This window comes from Rattus rattus, chromosome 2, assembly GCF_011064425.1.
Source record: "Rattus rattus isolate New Zealand chromosome 2, Rrattus_CSIRO_v1, whole genome shotgun sequence".
NCBI classification, from domain to species: Eukaryota; Metazoa; Chordata; class Mammalia; order Rodentia; family Muridae; genus Rattus; species Rattus rattus.
The window spans coordinates 144,807,153-144,826,372 of NC_046155.1; the positions used below are offsets into that span (position 1 = coordinate 144,807,153).

The 19,220-nt window shown below is 37.5% G+C and overlaps 1 protein-coding gene and 1 non-coding gene across 2 annotated transcripts in view; one reads left to right on the forward strand and one right to left on the reverse strand.

Moving 5' to 3' along the window:
- Positions 1–359: 359 nt before the first annotated feature.
- The window catches only part of Luzp2 (leucine zipper protein 2), a 372,256-nt gene continuing 353,395 nt past the window's right edge, over positions 360–19,220 (reverse strand). Inside the window, exons 10-12 of the mRNA XM_032893527.1 lie at positions 15,155–15,247; positions 2,369–2,446; positions 360–1,581 (exon numbers count right to left, since the gene is read on the reverse strand). Of these exons, the coding sequence (XP_032749418.1) occupies positions 1,477–1,581; positions 2,369–2,446; positions 15,155–15,247 (276 nt within the window). The 3' untranslated portion in view covers positions 360–1,476. The remainder of the gene's footprint in view (positions 1,582–2,368; positions 2,447–15,154; positions 15,248–19,220) is intronic.
- On the forward strand, positions 16,928–17,032 carry LOC116894867. Its single transcript, XR_004387080.1, has one exon. It is a non-coding gene; the product is annotated as a U6 spliceosomal RNA (small nuclear RNA).

Genomic DNA, 19,220 nt, shown 5'->3' on the forward strand with positions numbered 1-19,220 from the left:
AGTTTTCAGTGGCTTAGTATAGTGGGCCATTGTATAAATGAATCACATTTTCTGCATCCATTCTTCGGTTGAGGGACAGTTGGGTTGTTTCCAGCCTTATCTTTTCTTTTAGGAGTGGAAAGGCTGATAGAATCCACAAAACTACTTTGCATGTAGAATTAATGCATGGTGGAGTTCCTTTCTCTGCCACCAGTTTATCCAATTCGAGAGCTCAATACACTTCTTTGCGTATACCACATACATGGCATTGGATTCTAGAAATTAAGTCCTACTGACCTAATTTTTAAATTTTTTTATTATTCTGGGATATGTTTTCTAAATGTGTTAATTGGGGCTTAGCAGATTAATTCTATACAGCCAGTGGTTTTATTTTTTATTCCTGTACTTTCAAAGTGTGTTTAACCAACAGAAGTGAATGTACCCAGTGAATGTAGACTCCTTGACATCATCCATTGGTCAGTTTGTATCTGCCAAGTAGTGTTTGCATATGTTATCATTTATATGTCTCAATTTATATGTATCATTCTCGATTAGGAATTATGCTGTAATTATGCCACAGCCTGGTTCTTTTGATAAATGATAATATTCTCATATAAAATCCTATCTTCAAAGCTAAAACAACATTGCTTAAAAAATTATTCCATGTTATCTTGCTTTAATCAAATGTCCATTCTAAAATATCTATGGACACCTTGCATGTTAATATTTTAGAAAATTTCCCATCTTACACTGTATCACTTAATATCAGAATGAAATAAAACTGGCACTTCAGATAGCTTGATTCACATCTTGAAACAGTATCAGTGAATATGCACAAAGAATGTTTTAAAAATCAAAAAACGCTATGAAAGATAGCTGTCATTCATTCTAAAACTGAAAAACCTTGTATGCGTATATCATATTAAAACTAACTAATGCTCTCTGGTAACTGATTTATCATTAACAGAATTAACTGGGCACAATTTATATCAAATGGTTATTAAGTCAATGTAATGAGCCAAGCAATAAATATCTAAAATAATGTATTCTGGTCTGCAAATTCCAAATTTGGAGGAAATGACACCAGATGGTCACTGTGGACCAAACCTTCATATGCTTGCAATTTGGATTTTAAGAACACCAGGAGTCATAGTTGATCATCTGCCAGTTGTAGGTACCAACTAGACCTTAGAAGTACTAGATATCTACACAAAGACCAAAAAAATGTTGCAGTTGTATTTAGTTGAAAACAGATCAATTTATACTGGGTGATTTTAGAGAAGACAGTTAGATACATGTAAGTGAAGAAATCCTTTTCATCAGGTTATTGCTAAGCTTCACAATCAGCCTGGAATCTTTTGGAAATTTTGTAGTCCCCATTATAAAGTTACATAAAGTTTTGTAAAAGTTGCATGCTCTAGAAACGTGGTATCCCCATCAAGCCTGTACTCTAAAACATAGCGATGGCGGGACAGCTTTGAATCCCATGCCTTCTGTTTACAGTAGCTTTTCCTCTCTAGCTGGAGTCCCATCGAAACTGGCTGATGGTTTTTCCGGAACTTTTTTCTCTTCACACTCAGAACAAAGAGGCATTTGTAATTTCTGCCAAACAACATAGAAAAGACAATTAGAAAAATAAAAATAGGCACATTTAAGGTGAAAATACAAAATTATAGCAGGACAGCAAAGGTCTATCAATGTAAATAAATACCACCTAGATGACAAGGAAACTATTTTAACATTTATCAAACACTACATATGTGGAATCAGAACTAACTTTTGCAGGTGAATTTGGTGTTTATTTTTGTGGAGGATGACGACTTTTTACACCTATTCCACTTCCCTAGTCAACTTTAATCTCTCTCATCTCATAAAAATTATGGACATGTCTTGAATTTTCTGTTTAATTTTTTTACTTTCTTGATTGGAACCATAAAAGGGGGAGGAAGGGACTGGTTCTCTATCTTTGCAGGACTTCACATAGGTATATTAAAATCTTCCCTGGCAAGCACAGTAGACAAGTGAAGTTCAAGCGTCCTGGCTAAAGGAACTATACACATTCTTTTAGACAATGTGAGGGCTTCCTCCGTGTCTTTTGAAATTGCTTATCAGACAGGTACGTTCCACCAAGCTTGATGAACTGACTTTGATGCCTGGAACTCACATTGTAGAAAGAGACAATAGAATCTTTCAAATTATCCTTTGACCTCCATGTAAGAGCCATGGTATGCTCCCCCCATCCCCACCTCCATACCCCTCCCTAGACACCCCTTCACACACAGAGTAAATTAATGTTAAACAAACTAAACAAGAATTGCTCTGCAGTCCAGTGAGTATAAGAAGGACCTTCTGGATGTAATGAAAACCAAATAGACTAACCAGAGAATACCTGTGTTGTGAGCTCTGATTCTGCAGTGTTGTTACTTTGGGGACCCTCCTCATGCTTCTCCAAACAGGAACTACCCTCCTGTAAAACAGTTACAAATAGGTCAGGTTAATTGAATTAAAGAAAGGTGATGGAAAACTCATTGTGGATTATTCCCATTCAGAAGTTTCCACCAAATCAATGCATATAAAAAAAAAGGGCTAAGCCACCAACCAAAGAGTACATATGGAGGGACCCATGGCCCCAACTACATATGTAGCAGAGGATGGCCTTGTCGGGCATCAATGAGAGCAGAGGCACTTGGTCCTGTGAAGGCTTGATGCCCCAGTGTAGGGCAGGGAGGTGGGAAGCAGTGGGTGAGTGAGTGAGGGAGCACCTTCATAGAAGCAGGGGGAGGGGCAATGGGATCGGGGGTTTCTGGAGGGGAAACCTGGAATGATAACATTTGCAATGTAAATAAGAAAATATTCAAGAAAAGAAAAGAAAAAAAAAAAAAAAACGAAGGGCAAAATCCTCTCAGGCAAAATCCAGGTGCAAGGGCTAAGTCATTTGCATCTCACAAGATGGCTTCTCTCTATCACTGGCTACAAATAGGCTAGGTTCTAAGGGGAAACATTCAAAAGAAGGAAAAGATTAAAGAAATATTATGTCTGTGATGCATTTGAACCCTAAGATTTAAGTCAGTCATCAATGGTGAATGTGCCTGCAGGGACATCAATATTTTATGGTAGGGATCTGGAGAGACTCCTCAGCAGTTAAAGGTGCTTGCTGCTCTTTAAGGGAACCAGAGCTCAAGTCCAAGCACCCATGTTAGGTAACTGACATTCGTGTATAACTTCTACACCAGGAGAGCCCCCAGCCTCTTCAAATACATGCACTTTTAAAGATTCTTCTCTCTCTCTCTCTCTCTCTCTCTCTCTACACACACACACACACACACACACAGAGAGAGAGAGAGAGAGAGAGAGAGAGAGAGAGAGAGAGAGAGAGAGAGAGATACACATACATACATATTTGGAAATAAAAGTAAAAATGAATCTTGAAATATTTTAGAGAGAAAGGAATTTAAATTTCGTGCTTGTCTGTCTCTGGTGTGTGCAGGCCAGAAGAGGGCATTGAACTCCCTGGGACTGGAGTTACTGAGAATTGCAAGCCATCTGTGGGTGCTAGGGATTGAACCCAGGTGCTTTGGAAGAGCAGTAAGTGCTCTTAAGCTTTAAATATGTCTGGCAAAATTCTTTGATATATTTTAAAAGGGTAAGATTTCTGTGGCTGAAATATCCCTATATTTTATAATGATAGAAACCATATGTTCCCATTAGTCCTAAGCGATGTAAGAAGAAAGAGAAGCTAAGCTGTTAACAACGGAAACAGCTCCCGTCAGCTTTCATTTTGTATTAAACAACATTAAGACTGATTTCCCTCTCTTCTTTCCCTTCCTATCTCGGTCTACTCGCTCCTTCCTCTTTGTCCTTCTCTCTTATTCTAAACAAAGGTTAAGATGGGGTAAGTCAGTGTTCCAGCTGCAGGCTCTCTGTAGTCTTTTCCATCTGTGAAACAGAGACTGAGAGTTTAATGATACCCAGACACTGGACAGCTCTCGACATTCACTGATGCAGTTTCTTTTCTAGGAAAACACATAGGCCAGGGACCTCATGTCATTCTGTCATTTAAGATACTCAGATGATGCCACTGAGATTGCGTAGTTGGGTCAGACTCGTGTAGGTCAGGTTTAGAGTTAAGTGGTTCTCACATGTTTCACATTTGAACCCCACACAAGCATTGCTTTATTTTACTTTTCTTCATCTCTTTATGTCCTCCACCTTCATAGAAATCGGTTTTATATGGTCTTGAAATCATACTGTCATTCCCTCCTTGGCTCATTTTAACAGTAGCAAAGATCAGGTACAAGCCTGCTCATTCAGTACCATGGAAATAAACCATAACACTTCAGATTCTTTTCACATGTATACACAGCACATCTATATTTTATGTGATCCTTTAAGACAAAGGCTATGAACACTGATCACCCATAGGTCACTATCAGATAGTAGACTGTCAGTATCTAATGTCTACTAAGAAACAAATAGCTAACATGACAGATCATGAAATTCATGATCCTTTAAAATGTTCACATGATTTCTTTGCGTGACCAGATGTGGTCATGATTTATAGGAGGTCTATTTTTTATTGAATATTTTATCAATGTATGCCTAATAGAAAAGCAATATGGAACAACAGCAGAAATCACAGTCAAAACATTATCCACTTCATTTTCTACAGGGAGATTCTATAGAGAAACATTCTACAAAGCCCACAGAAAGTTATGTGACATAGTGTCAATAAAGAAAAGATTGGTTATTGATTATTTAAATACCTTGTCATTTCATTTCCAAACAGTGAAGGGATAACTGAACTTGAGTGATGATTAGAGCATTTATAAGGAAAATATGTAGGACAAAGGGTAGGAACAATACAATAGGACCAAGTGTGGAGATGTACCATGCATAACGGGTGAGGATGTGAGGATGCAGTAGTGGTAACTCAGAGGATGGGGAAATGCACGGGTTAAAGGGTACTGTTTCTGAGGAAACTGGTTCTTACTAAGAGAAAATTCCTTTGTTCTCTTCTAGTCCATGCTAATTTTTTCCAATGCCAGTTCACAGACAGAAGCTTTTTCTGTGTTGGAATCTAGAGACAAGTAAACTGTATTTCATAGAACTCATCCCAGGAAATGGATTCTTATCATTATGGTCCTCTTCAGTGAAAGTCTTTAAACTATGTCAGTTCCATAACCATCCCTCTTGTTGAGTGACTCTGGAGGTTATATATGCAAAACTGTTTTGTTGTTATTTTGTCTTGCATTGTTTTGTGATTCCTACTGTCACTTACATGGACTCACAGATTTTCCCTTTTATCATGACTATTAAATACATACAGAAGCACAACAAATACTTGTCACATTGATTAGCACTTTGTGCCATACTTCAGCACTACTTGGAGTAGTTACAGATATTTTGTTTACTGTAATTCTTCATGAAATTAGCTCAAATCAATTATAATTCTTCTAGAAGGTAAAAAAGGGTTTTTTGCAGATTGTAGATTAAGGAGTCTACCTTCAATCATTATTCAACCAGTATGTGTGTGTGAATATGTATGTGGATATGCACATACTTATGTGTGTGTCCCATATGCATATTTGTGTGTTTCAATATGTATGTGCACATGTATGTATGTGTGCCTGGAATATTCACCCTTGTGTTATCATCTTCATTGCTACTGTAATACTGAAAGTTTCTTAGATAAGGGCTTTAAATAATGTTCTTGTTTAATTCTTATAACCATTTAAATAATCTAATATTTATACAAATAAAGATATGGGAGGAGTAAATTGAGGTAAAAACCTGCTAGCTCAGCAATGTCACTTAATTTTCCTCGCTTTATACATATATATACTTACAAGCCAGATCCTACAACTAAATTAATAGCTCTTTAGAAATCTCTTTCTATCTGTGTCATGTTATTGGGGTCTAGGCTGCCTTTCTCTTGAGCTTCTCCAAACCCAAGACGGCTCCTTAGCTCTCTTTCCCAACATACTGTTTTATCTGAACCCTGCCAGCTGCTTCTTTGACATTCCTGCAAGCCCAAAGAGAAAATCCCCATCTCTTACCCAGAGTTCCTACGAGAGAGAGAGAGAGAGAGAGAGAGAGAGAGAGAGAGAGAGAGAGAGAGAGAGAGAATGAGATATATTAAAGATCCAATTGTGAACCTTCTAGCTCCTTCCCTATATCACATCCTTGGCAGGCTGAACTATGTCTCTGTCTTGGTATGTATGTGATGTATGTGTTTGGGGTGGTGGTGGGGGCTTCTCCAAGCCAAGTCAGAAGTTGTCAAAGCACTTCACCTTTATAGTGGAGTAGCTCAAGGCCACCCAGGTGACTTTGCCTTGGGTTATAGGGCAAAGACCACAAGACCTCTCCTAAGTGATTCTTCTTAAAACAGGGAGGAATGTTCCATTCCTTAGCATTCTTATCTATGGAGGGTTTTAGATGCATGCTCCAACTGTATCTCTTGAGGACACACCTAACTGCATCTGACTAACACAATAGCCATTTAAGCTTTCATATTTTGCTAACATTTGGGTTTTCTATGTACAATATTAAATATGCTATAACAAATTCTTATAAATACTTATGACTAACACTGACTCTCCTTTAAGAGATACATACTAACAAATTTATACAGAAAAATATGCAAAGATTGGTAAAAAGCAAAGAGCTACCATCAAATGTTCAGAGGGCTATCACAATAGATGAAAGGCAATATACAAGGAAGAGAAGGGGGAAGTGAGATTGGCATCAAAGAACAACTAAATTAACTTGAGCAGAATTCTAGAAGCAGAATCCATAGATATCCCTGACTAGCTAAGGGTTACCTTTTCACACATTTTTTATTCCTTGCTTGGAGAGGGTAGTTAATGAAATTTTAAAGAATTGAATATACCCTCAAGAAACTTGAGGCCCCAGGGAGTGGGAGGTCTGGTAGGGTGGAAATAGGGTGGTGGGACATCCTCTTGGAGACTGGGGAGGAGGTATAGGAGAATTAAAAAAAATTAAAAAGAATTAAGTATATCTGAAAATTTAGTTTTCAAGTCACATAAATTTTACTTGCTACTACACGATGGTTTGTTTTTAAAAGAAATCACCAGAAAGTGCTGTATTTTTCAGAGGTAAAGACAATTATGTACATTCACATTTCCTAAAAGAGTCCAAACTGACCAAGTAAAAAAGAAAATAATATTAATCAGAGGGGAAATTTATAAAGTAGTGACAATGGGGTAGAAGTACTTGTTGCATTGTGGCAACAGAATTTTGTGGGTGCGTGGTACCAATAACAAGTTAAAGCTTAATATTAGTCTTGGCATTGTGAGAAAGTAATACTTACATAGTATATTTCTTTTTCCTGAAGGAGTTTAGCAGGGGTGGCATTTTTGCATGAAAGAGTAGATGTGGGTGTATGTGTAGGCTCAGTTTTTCCCATGTCAAATGTACAAAGCACAGGCATAATGGTCAATGTTTATCATAGAACTCTATGAGTTAATCATGTGTGGTGGTTGAAGTCTAGAATCTCAGAACTTCTAGGCTGAAACAGGAGGATTATTGCAAGTTTGGTGTCATTCTGGCCTACACGGTGACTTCTTATTCAGTAGGGGATATGTGGGGGAAATAATGTTTCAAAATGTCAAAACAAAATAGAGTAAATGGGGACATGTTTTCAATAATTCATGTAAAAGAAAAAAGTAAGGATTGTATAAAATATGGAAGTTTAATGGATAATGGTAAAAATGAAAGAAAATGATAAGACAGTGTTGGCTTACTTTTTCAAAATATTTAAGCTGAAAACGAGAGAACTCCATAGTAGTGTAAAGCAAGTACAATGGAATCACTAAGCTATGGAACAGTGTGAGATGTGGCAAAACATGATTAAGATGAGGAGAATAGAAGGGAGTGTTCTAAAGTTTGGTTTCACAAGAAATGACACCAACCATCTCTCTGTATGTCCAACCACATATGTAACCTGTTTTTTGTCTGCATATCTAGTCTTTTTCCTTCTCACACTCTATTCTCTTTCCTTCATTTTTCTTTATTCCTCCCTTACATTTATTTCAGTTGTCTTCCTCTTTCTCACTTCCTGTCCTTCTCATCTCTCTTCCCCCTTTTCCTCTTAGTCTCAAACTTCTCTTACCACCTCTACTTTTCCTTTCCTTCTTCCTCTCCCTCCTTTATCCGACCATCACGATCCTTCCCTCTTCCCCATCATGTCAATATGTCACTTTCTTCCTTTACTCTCTCTTGATTTGAACAGGAGTTAAAAAAGTATCATATCATTCAACTGCTCATCCTTCTTCAGTAACCTTAAGTCAAAATGTGTCCTTGATTAAGCCCACCCAATTTAACAGATGCTCAGATAAATCATAATGAATCAATTAGAACTTCTCTGTAGATTTCACTTGGTTGCAGATGGTCCGTTAGGGATTTATTTAGTGAAATAATGTTGCATGTTAGGAATGAGACTTTTTAAAAGGCAGACTGAGGGGACGAGCAGCCATTGTTGAAATAGTGATGATTGATGATTTGTTGAACTACTCCACATTACTAGTTTTAGAAATAAATCTTTAAGAACAAGAGAAGACTAGCCAGGTATTGTAGCTCACAGATGTTAGTCTGGCATTTGGGGGACTGAGGTGGAAATATTGTTGTGACTCTATGGCTAGCCTGGGCTTCGCAGTGAGACTCTATCTCTAAAACAAATAAACAGATTGAAAATGAAGAGGACAGAATGACTTACGTGAAATGGTCTCATATAAAACTAACCTTGAAGTTTGATAAAAGCTTGTTGCTACTCTTAATAGTTTCATATTTCACAAGAGATTATTAACATAACTAAAGACATTTAATAATATATTAACATTAATCGATGAAAATATACAATTAAGTCTAAAATACAGCAAAAGAAATATCTACGATTGGCACAAAAATCTGTTTCCTGGCTCACCCTGACTTAAGAAATGAGGCAAGTTGAAGGCTGAAACAAGAATGGAAAGAACACAACAAAACGAAACAGAGTGGACACCTTAAAGTTACTGAGAAATTCTAATTAAACTGGACGAAATATTTCTGGAATATTATATTACTTATGCACTGTATTTTTTAAAAACTCACAAAGTTAAAATATTAAAAAAATGAAGCTGAATCCAGGTGAAGAGTCTATACTTACTCGGAGACCAACCGTGCTATACCTGATGTGACATCTGTATCTGCTGTGAAGACACCTCTAAATCCCTTCAGTAATCTTAATTTATAATACAAATTTATCACATTTTCAGTGCCCACATGTAGTATTATGCAATTCAAAATAAGGACCTTGAACAAATAACCAAAATGTGAGATAGCATGTTATAGCACGTTATAGATAAACAAATAACATGTATAAACATGGGCATCATAGCAACACAGTGGGCATCCAGACTAAGAGGCTGTTAGGTGCCTTTTATGAAGCTAGGGTAGATCAAAGATTATCAAATGATGGTGTGAACATAACCACAGTTTTGTCACAACTGTCTCAAAGTGAATATTCTTATGATAGTTGGGCTATTTTTATTTGCTAAATTAGTAAGTTAAAATTATTAAGTTTTCTATATGGTTCCTAGAGCTAATCATAATTTAGATCACATTTTAGTTGTACTAAAGTATTATTAAATGGTGAACATGGTCATTTATATCAGTGGAAAACATAATTCTTCTGAATACCTTTGGAGACCCTCTTCCATTCTTGTACTACCTAGATGGATACAAGCTTCCTCCTCTGGAAAATGTCTCAGCAATAAAATTAAGAAATCAGCCTCTGCTATGAGAGAGCACTGCATAGAATGACAATGGACTCAGCTTCCTCAAACCACTTAAAGCATGGCTTGCATAAGACTTGTCTAGTACATACCTCTAACAACTCACCAGGGTTATGACAAGACATAATGAATTCTGCCTTTAACAGCAAACTGGGATCCTTTAAATCTCTGAAAAACTGATAGCATGAAAAAATAAAAATGCTGACATTATTTACTACTCGTGGCTCTAGGATTTTATTTCTGCATAGTTCCCCTCTCTAATTTCCATTCACAATGTTTGGAAGATTAAAAGGTTCCTTTTGGTCAGGAGTTCATAAGCAAGGGCAGTGGCAGCCAACTGAGAAGGTGTGCCAGTAGTAGATATGGCAGACTACTGAGTAAGTATGCCAGTAATAAAGATGGAAGAGAACTGAGTAAATATGCCAGCAGACAGCATGGCTGACAAATGAGCAAATGTGCTAGAAGTAAGCAAAAACAATGATGTGTGTTGCCTCTCATTTCCTTAGCATCTAAAAAAGAAAATCTGCTACTCCTAGGAGTAAAAATATCACAAAACCATTGACATCAGGTCTCAACTCTTAATTCCTAAAAATGAAAACAAAATGCAAAATGTCCTTAATTCTTAGTATGTTACTTACCAAAAGGTGAGGGGAAAAAATGAGATGGAGAAAAAACAGGCTTTGCTGTCTCTGTTTTATCCAATATTATAGTATCATCTACCTGAAGCTATTTAAAAAGTGAATCAATATGCCTGAAATCTGCTTCAGGATTTCTCAAAGTGTTTAGCACAAAATATTGACAACAGTCATTCTAGTAGGGTTTACTCAAAGAAATGTATTCTAAGATACTTCTTACAGATCTGCTAATCAATATAACTAGGTCCTGGGTATGCTAATGGCTGGTCCAGGGATCCTTAGCCATATGGAAATTGGAAAACCTTTGCTATAGCCTGTATTGATAAGAAGTTCATGAAATAAAGCCACTTAACAAAAGGAGATCTGAAGACTAGCACTGCTAAGACTGAGATGTGGGCTTCCTTTCCACATTCGCCTCTGTGCTATCCAGTGTTGTCTGTGACCAGCAGGAATCAAGCACACACTGTCATGCACAGAGAAATTGTGTCTGTTTCACCCATATGTCTCTAGATTCCCAAGGATAAGCATGAAGAGCATTTCTCCTTCCAACACCCCACTTCCTACCTTCATTCCAAAATGTGAGTTTTCATTATCTGATCACACATAGCTACCCACTTTAACTTGTAATGCTGCTTCAGATACTTTTGATTAAAGAAGTCACATTTCATATTTGACTGATATTTTATTCTTTCTCTTCAGGGTTTTAACCAGCTATATGCATTTCCGTTATGGTGAAGTAATATTGCACATAAATAGACACTGAAAATTATAGATAATGAGGTTTCCCAAGTCAGGTTTTAGGCTTTTTAACCTCAGAAATAATGTAATTCTAAATTATAAACAATTTCAGATGGAAATTTAGACATAATTATATAAACATTTTATGAATTATAATAATTATTAGGAAGGCATTTGCCCTTAATATAATATATAGATATAATCCCTATCAAAATAATAGCAGATGGGATTACTGAAGTTGTCAGGGTGATCACATAAGTTACAGGAAATTGCAATGGGCTCAGAATAGTCAATTTGATATTAAAATGGAATAACAAACTTGAGGATTTTAACTTTCTATTTTCAGAACATATGTAAAGATACAGATATTAAGATAATGTGGTCCTCAGATAGATATAGGTATTCAAATAGTATGAACATACCAGCTGGTCGTCTGATATTAAATGGCAAACTCTGAAAATTTATAATTAAATAACATGATGGACTGGGCAGGCTGTATTTACTTGTGCGGGAATAGATATTCTTATTTGAGAGAGAGTAAGAAGGGGTATATTGGAGAGTTTAGAGAAAGAAGATATAATTATAACGTAATCTCAAAGTGATAACTATTAATTATAATTAAAGTTCTATGAAGTAATAAAAAGATAGTATGAAGCTACATAGATGATAGACGTACAGAAACTGAAGCAATTTAGGAAGCAGAAAAATAAACTCATACTGTTCATTGATTAGTTCAATTGTTCTCCTGTGGGTTGTGACCTCTTTTGGGGTCACATATCAGACGTCCCACATATCAGATATTTATATTACAGTTCATAACAATAGCAAAACTACAGTTAAGAGTTAGCAATGAAATAATTTTATGGTGGGGGTCACCACAACATGAAGAACTGTATTAAAGGATCCCAGCATTAGTAGGGTTAAGAACCACTGAATTAGTTTTTGATGAAGGGGATAAAAACTGACTGTATAAAGAGTAGTTATTGCATAAGAACAGGACACCTAGAACGACTGGCTAAACAACCAAATAATGAATATAGAACCTTACACTGCAGTGCAGTCTGGAAAAAGTCACTAGGGATTGCGAGTCTAATTCTTGAAAATAATATAGTTATGGACACAGAACAAAGAAACAGAAAGTAATTCTTGTGTTTTTGAGTAATACTTTAAATTAAATACTGTCAGTTTGTACATCTGACAATACAAACCAAAGTGAAGCTTGACTTTACCTCTGCCCGTACAATGGTGTTGACATTATTTTCATGATGAAATGGCTGCCACACTTTCATAATGCTTAACACAACTCAGGATATTCCGAGTTGAGACATCTACACTCAAGAATAGTTCCCACAGATCTGAAAGCACGCGAACACTCATTTGGTTAATTGCAAGAACTCAGAAATGCGCCATTCTCAAATATGACTTGTGGAAAGAAGACCTCAAATTCTCAGTGCTCATGATGATGATTCTTACCTAGGCTCTGTGTTTGCCTGTGCAACTTACACTCATATTCACCAGGAAGCTTAGCAATTACTAAGATCAATATAAGCATACTGGAACCTTACAGTCCTTAATCACAGTCCTACAGCTGTGTACATATATGCATGCTCCTGCATATATGAATGCATATATTAAACTAAATATTATAAATGACAAATTCATATAAAATTTGTTACCACTACTGCAGTGGCTTATATAGAAATTACCATTTTAATATATAACTAGAACAAAGAAAGAAACAGATAACTTGTTACTGGATGATATACCACAGGGACTACATATCTCCTAAGGTAATGCTCTTTAAATTATATTCCATAGGCCACGTGTCAATAGGATCGTCTGGCTTGAGATAGCAGCCATCATGCTCATCTCAGAAAGCTGACAAAAGCCCTCAGCTCTATTCATTTGGGACACTCCAAATAGTTGTTCAAAATGTGACTGAAGTCCCCAGATAATTTTGTGATGATTTCTATTTGAAAACCACTTTTAGGAAAATTCATCTGTAGCATGGAATTACCTGGAGTATTTGGAATAAACACACCAGTTGTAGAGAATCCACTCAGGGGACTGCCGAGCTAATGTATTCTCCAGGTGGTATCAGTGTGAAGTCACAGGTTAGAACTCTGATGTAGAATTTGAAAACTGCTCTTCATCCCGTGCCACCAACTCTCCTGTCTTATACTTGGGTAATTTACCTACCTTGTATTATATCTGGGTCTGTAGCAAGCATTCTCTATACTAGGAATCAAAGCTGCTGGAAGTTTGAGACACTATTCCCGACATGTACTGAAGTAATATGAGAGACAATGGTCTCTCTGGTGACAGTGAACAGTACCAGGGAACTATATACTTATAGGAATTGTCAAAGAAACAGGAGTTTATAAAGGAGAACAATAGTAGAAGGAGAGGGGGTGGAATAGGAACACACACACACACACACACACGCGCGCGCGCGCGCGCGCGCAGGATTTTTTTCCCCAACGTCCCCCTAACCCCTCCCCCTCCCCTTCTATATGGGTGTTCCTCTCCCCATTCTCCCCCCATTACCGCCCTCCCCCACAACAATCAGGTTCACTGGGGGTTCAGTCTTGGCAGGACCAAGGGCTTCCCCTTCCACTGGTGCTCTTACTAAGCTATTCATTGCTACCTATGAGGTTGGAATCCAGGGTCCGTCCATGTATTGTCTTTGGGTAGTGGATTAGTTCCTGGAAGCTCTGGTTGGTTAGCATTGTTGTTCATATGAGGTCTCGAGCCCCTTCAAGCTCTTTCAGACCTTTCTCTGATTCCTTCAACGGGGGTCCCGTTCTCAGTTCAGTGGTTTGCTGCTGGCTTTCGCCTATGTATTTGCTGTATTCTGGCTGTGTCTCTCAGGAGAGATCTACATCTGATTCCTGTCGGCCTGCACTTCTTTGCTTCATCCATCTTATCTAATTGGGTGGCTGTATATGTATGGGCCACATGTGGGGCAGGCTCTGAATGGGTGTTCCTTCTGCCTCTGTTTTAAACTTTGCCTCCCTATTCCCTCCCAAGGGTATTCTTGTTCCCCTTTTAAAGAAGGAGTGAAGCATTCACATTTTGGTCATCCCTCTTGAGTTTCATGTGTTCTGTGCATCTAGGGCAATTCAAGCATTTGGGCTAATAGCCACTTATCAATGAGACACACTCAGGATTTTTAACAGATCCACCTTTTTGTAAAATGGTAAATCAAAATGATGGCTTAGATCATAATGAACAAAACAGAACTTTTCTATTTCTTATATCAAACTGTAAATACCCTCCTATATACTAACACTTGTCTCTCTGTTGACAAGCATTTGAAAGCATTGTATAATCCAAACTAAATTCTCTAATGAGGAAATTTAAGTCCTTTGTGGTTCCTTATTAACCAACGGGTGAATATATTACCACTTTTTATTTTCTATTCTGTATCAATAGTACTCTAGTATATTTTCTGTTTCTGAAAATTTTCTCCCATTGGCCAAGATCTATCCATATTTCAGACCACTGTAAGTTCATTTCTTCTGAACTCTAAGTAAGTCAACTTAAGGTATTGATTTCTACTCCTGGTTAACTTTATATCCTAAATTATATTTCAGGCTTCTATCTCTTTATCATGTGAAGAGTGAGGGTCTCCCTTTCTCTAACAAGTTGTTCAGCAATAGCACAATTGCTTTTTTAAATTGATGAATAGTATAGAATTTCTTTCTTTCTTTCTTTTTTTTTTTTTGCTTGTTACCTTGTTTGACTTTAACCCTTTGATTATATATCTCATGGCTGTAGGGATGAATGTAGTGCTAAGCCTTCATTTGCATAGCAGAATCTGGCTATAAAACCTAGAACAACACTTTCCTGCTGCTGTCTAGGCAACATCCGTGTCATCACATGGAAAGTTATTGTGCTTAGAAAGTAGACACTCCCTTTCCTGCACACACACAGAATACATTTCATGGTGGCATGAATTATCATTGCCAAATGTCGTGTCTTTTCCAAACCACTTAAGGTTATTCTTACATCTTGAGTGCTACACACAGTGGGCCTCCTACTCTCTTCTTTTGTTGCCTGAACTTGAGAGCTGTCATGGTGTCCTGGAGAACTTTGTTGTGGCTGGAAAGAAATATAGAGAAAGAAGAAAAAAGTATTTAAAAGAAGGGAAATAGGTTTTATACACAGGCACAGATTCATGGTATTACACAACATAAATTGCAATGTCAACATTTCACTCTTAAAATAAAATAGGTGTTATTATATAAGACAAGCCTTAAAATGTTTATCTTTGAAATTAAGAAAAACAATTATTAAATTTTTGTATTAGTTAGGCCTAATGGTAGCTTTCCTATTGGTTATGAATATTTCTTAAAGAATAAGCTGATATTTTTATAAAAAGAAGAATCTTAAAAAGACAGGAATCTTGTCCTTTTTCTTTATACTAATCCCCAGTGTGTTTGAGATATAATGAGTACATGCTTCACTTATTCAACAAGACAGAAAATATCTTTTAACATTACAGAGTATACCTGGAGGGTTTTGTGCATTCTGTTCCTTCACAAAGCAAGCTGTTTACCAAAATATAATTATAGCATTTATCTCATTAGGAACACTAAGAAAGCAAAAAACATCCTAGCCGAAAAAAAAAATACAACTAACAGGTGTAATTCACTTGGCAAGATCTGTGACTGTCCACTGGGGAAGTGTACGTCTGTGTGTCTTTTGCGCAACTCATTTAAATATAATGCTGCTCTCATCAACCTAGGTTAGACTTTGGTAGAAGAGATAAATATAAATTCATGAATGCTGTCTCCCAAGTCTGAAGTGTTTTCTTTAAATTTACATTTCAAGTGTTATCCCCTTTCCTTGTTTTTATTCATCCCCTATCCCATGCCCCATCCCCCTCCTTCTATGAGGGTATTCCCTACCCACCTACCCCTTCACCCACCCCCCTGCCCTGACAGTCCTTTACACTGGAGCATTCAGCCTTGGTAGGACCAAGGGCTTCTCCTCCCATTGGTGCCAACAAGGCCATCCTCTGCTACATATGCAGCTGGAGCCATGAGTCTGTCCGTGTGTACACTTTGGATGGTGGTTTAGTCCCTGGGATCTCTGGTTGGTTGGTATTGTTGTCCTTATAGGGTTGCAAGTCCCTCCGGCTCCTTCAATCCTTTTTCTAATGGGGACACTGTCCTCAGTTCAGTGGTTGGCTGCGAGCATCCATCTCTGTGTTTGTCATGCTCTGGCAGAACCTCTCAGGGGACAGCCATATCAGGCTCCTGTCAGCATGCACTTCTTGATTGCAATTGGCTGCATAGGAGTAAATACTGGGATCAAGAGTGGAGCAGAATCTGCTCAGAGTACAAAATCCCAGCCAGGATCTTCAGTTATTCTACATGGTCTTCACATAGTCTTCAACAAGCAACTGCACTCCTTAGTAACAAAGGATTCACACAAAGATAGCATCTGAGAAGATTATTACAAACTCTTAATATACATAGTAGAATGTATACTGCTAGTGAGCCTAATAAGGCTTATGGAATCTTAACAGAAATACAGAAAGCAAAGCACTCCAATTCACTTCACTGTTCCATATTCATTAAGATGCTGGGCTTTTGCTCAACACAGTAATTAAACAATTTCTCTTGACACATAAGTCTAACTTCATTGATGTGTAGAAGGAATGGAGACTTGTCTTTTTATTCTGGTCTTAACTTGTTTAGAAGACATGAATACAAACCTCCGCATTTTTACTTTTTAAAGAATAGAAAAGATAAATGACATGAATGACACCCCTTTGCTCGCTTTGGCAGTGCATGAACAAAAATTGCAATGATACAGAGAAGATTAGCATGGCCCCTGTACAAGAATGACAGACAAATTCATGAAGCTTTTTATATTTATAAAACCTCTCTTTCAACATCAATGAGGATGAATTAAAAGAAGTTTTTGAAGATGCCACAGAAATCAGATTGGTTAGCCGGGATAGGGAGCCTGAGGTGACTGCTTATATCAAACTTAAGACAGAAGCTGATACCCAGAAAATCTTTGAAGAAAAGCAGGAGGCCAGAATTGATGGGTGATCCATTTCACTTTACTTACACTAGAGAGAAGGGACAAAGGCGAGAAAGATCTGGAAAGAATAGCATTTGGAATGGTGAATCAAAACTCTGGTTTCACACAACCTTCTCTACAGTGCAACAAAAGTTCTTCAGGGAGTACATGAATAAGCAGCCTCTATCAAAGTGCCCCATAACCCAAATGGCAAATCTAGAGGGTATGCATTTAAAAATTTGCTTCCTTTAAAGATGCTAAAGCAGCTATAAACTCCTGTAATAAAATGGAAATTGAGAGTAATCAGGCTGGAGTTACAAGGAACCAGGGTATTACCTATTACCATTCAAACCTCTGTTTGTCAAAGGTCTGTCAGAGGATACCACCAAAGAGAATAGTTTGAGGGCTCTGTTTGCAGATTAGGAAAGTGGTTCTTATTTTAAAATATTATCAGAGTTACATAAGGTGCTGCAGACAAGAGTGGGAATGATAATCCTCACATGAAATGGCATCTTAAAACCTGAATTTTCTATGCTTATTGTGACTTGATTATATAAATTTATAATAACATGCATTTTTAAGACATTTAAGAGGAAAGAAAGAAAAGTGCTTCCTTAAAAGAGTTTGGCTTTGTAGACTTCAATAGCGGGGATGATGTCAAAACTGCCATTGAGAACATGGAAGGTGGAGAGAGTGATGTGCAGGGAACCATAAAGTTGACTTGACCTGGCTACCTTGAGAGGCAAGCATCGCAGATTTTTCAGATTAGAGATCACGGTTCCTGGGATACAATGTGCCTTCCAGTTCCTAAGAGACCGATGCACTCTCCCAGGCATTGAAGTATCCAGGCCTCTTTGTGTTTCTCCATCTGTTCCCTTGGGAGATAAGGAATCATGGAAGCCTGGAAGCCTGGCAGGACAATTGGTCTTAGACAGTAATCTTGTGTACCCTGTTTTTATAGCTTGCAAACTTCAGTGTATCCTAGCAACTATACCTGTAATGATTCTGGCAGCTGCCATTATATTCTGTTTCTGATAAAGAAATAAAAAGCCAGATTACGTATGCCTCAATAAAATTGTCATAGCCTCAGTTGTGCCTTGGCCCCTTCAACCTGCCCTGATTTAATTCCTAGCAACCATACGAGGTGACCTTGGTCTAAGTAAGTGCAGGGACTTACACTGATAGAAACAAAATTACCTTGGACTGAGTTAAGTCTAAGAATGAAAGTGGCTTTGGTGGCTTAGTTGGAGGAAAAAGAATTTTGGAAGCCTAGGCAGGGGATAGAGGAGAAAGAGAAAGATTTGGTGGTAGAGCCAATGAGGCTTTGAGCATGAGGAAGATTCTTAAGTGCTAGAGGAGGAGAGGGAAGGGAGACTTTTAGCCATAGGAGAGAAGATGAAGTTTGAATAGCCTTTTCCATCCCAGTCTTTTCCTCTCCATTTGAAAGAAAGTACTGTGGGATTTTTACTTTGTTACCTGTTCAATGGCAGAGCTGTGTGAAGTCATTCCAATACAGTATCCAGCTGTGTGGTCTATGTTCAGTCCATATAGGTAACATTTCTAAAGAGATACCCTGTTGGCTTTGACCAGCTATCCATATAAACCTTTTATAGATCAGTGATAGAACTAGCCCTTATCTGTGCATTTCTCAATTCATGTTGTTTCATTCCATATGCAAAACCATTTTTCCTTACAAATACTTTTTTTTTAATTTTCCATTTGCAATGGAGGGCTGTAAAGAAATGTTGTGTGTGTGTGTGTGTGTGTGTGTGTGTGTGTGTGTGTGTGTGTGTGTGTGTTGACTTTGGGCCAAATTAACAGTCTGCCAGAAAAAGAATGACATTCCTACACTGTTACAGAATCTATTTGCTGCACATTGAAGATAGCAGATAACAAGTGAACCCAGTGTCTGCTCTGCGTTAAGTTACTTTGGGAATGTGAAGAGGATGAGGATGTTATTTTGATTGTTATGTTGCCTACACAATCAGGTATTGGTAACTCACTTTAATACAAAGCATGGTTCCCAGTGCACCACATG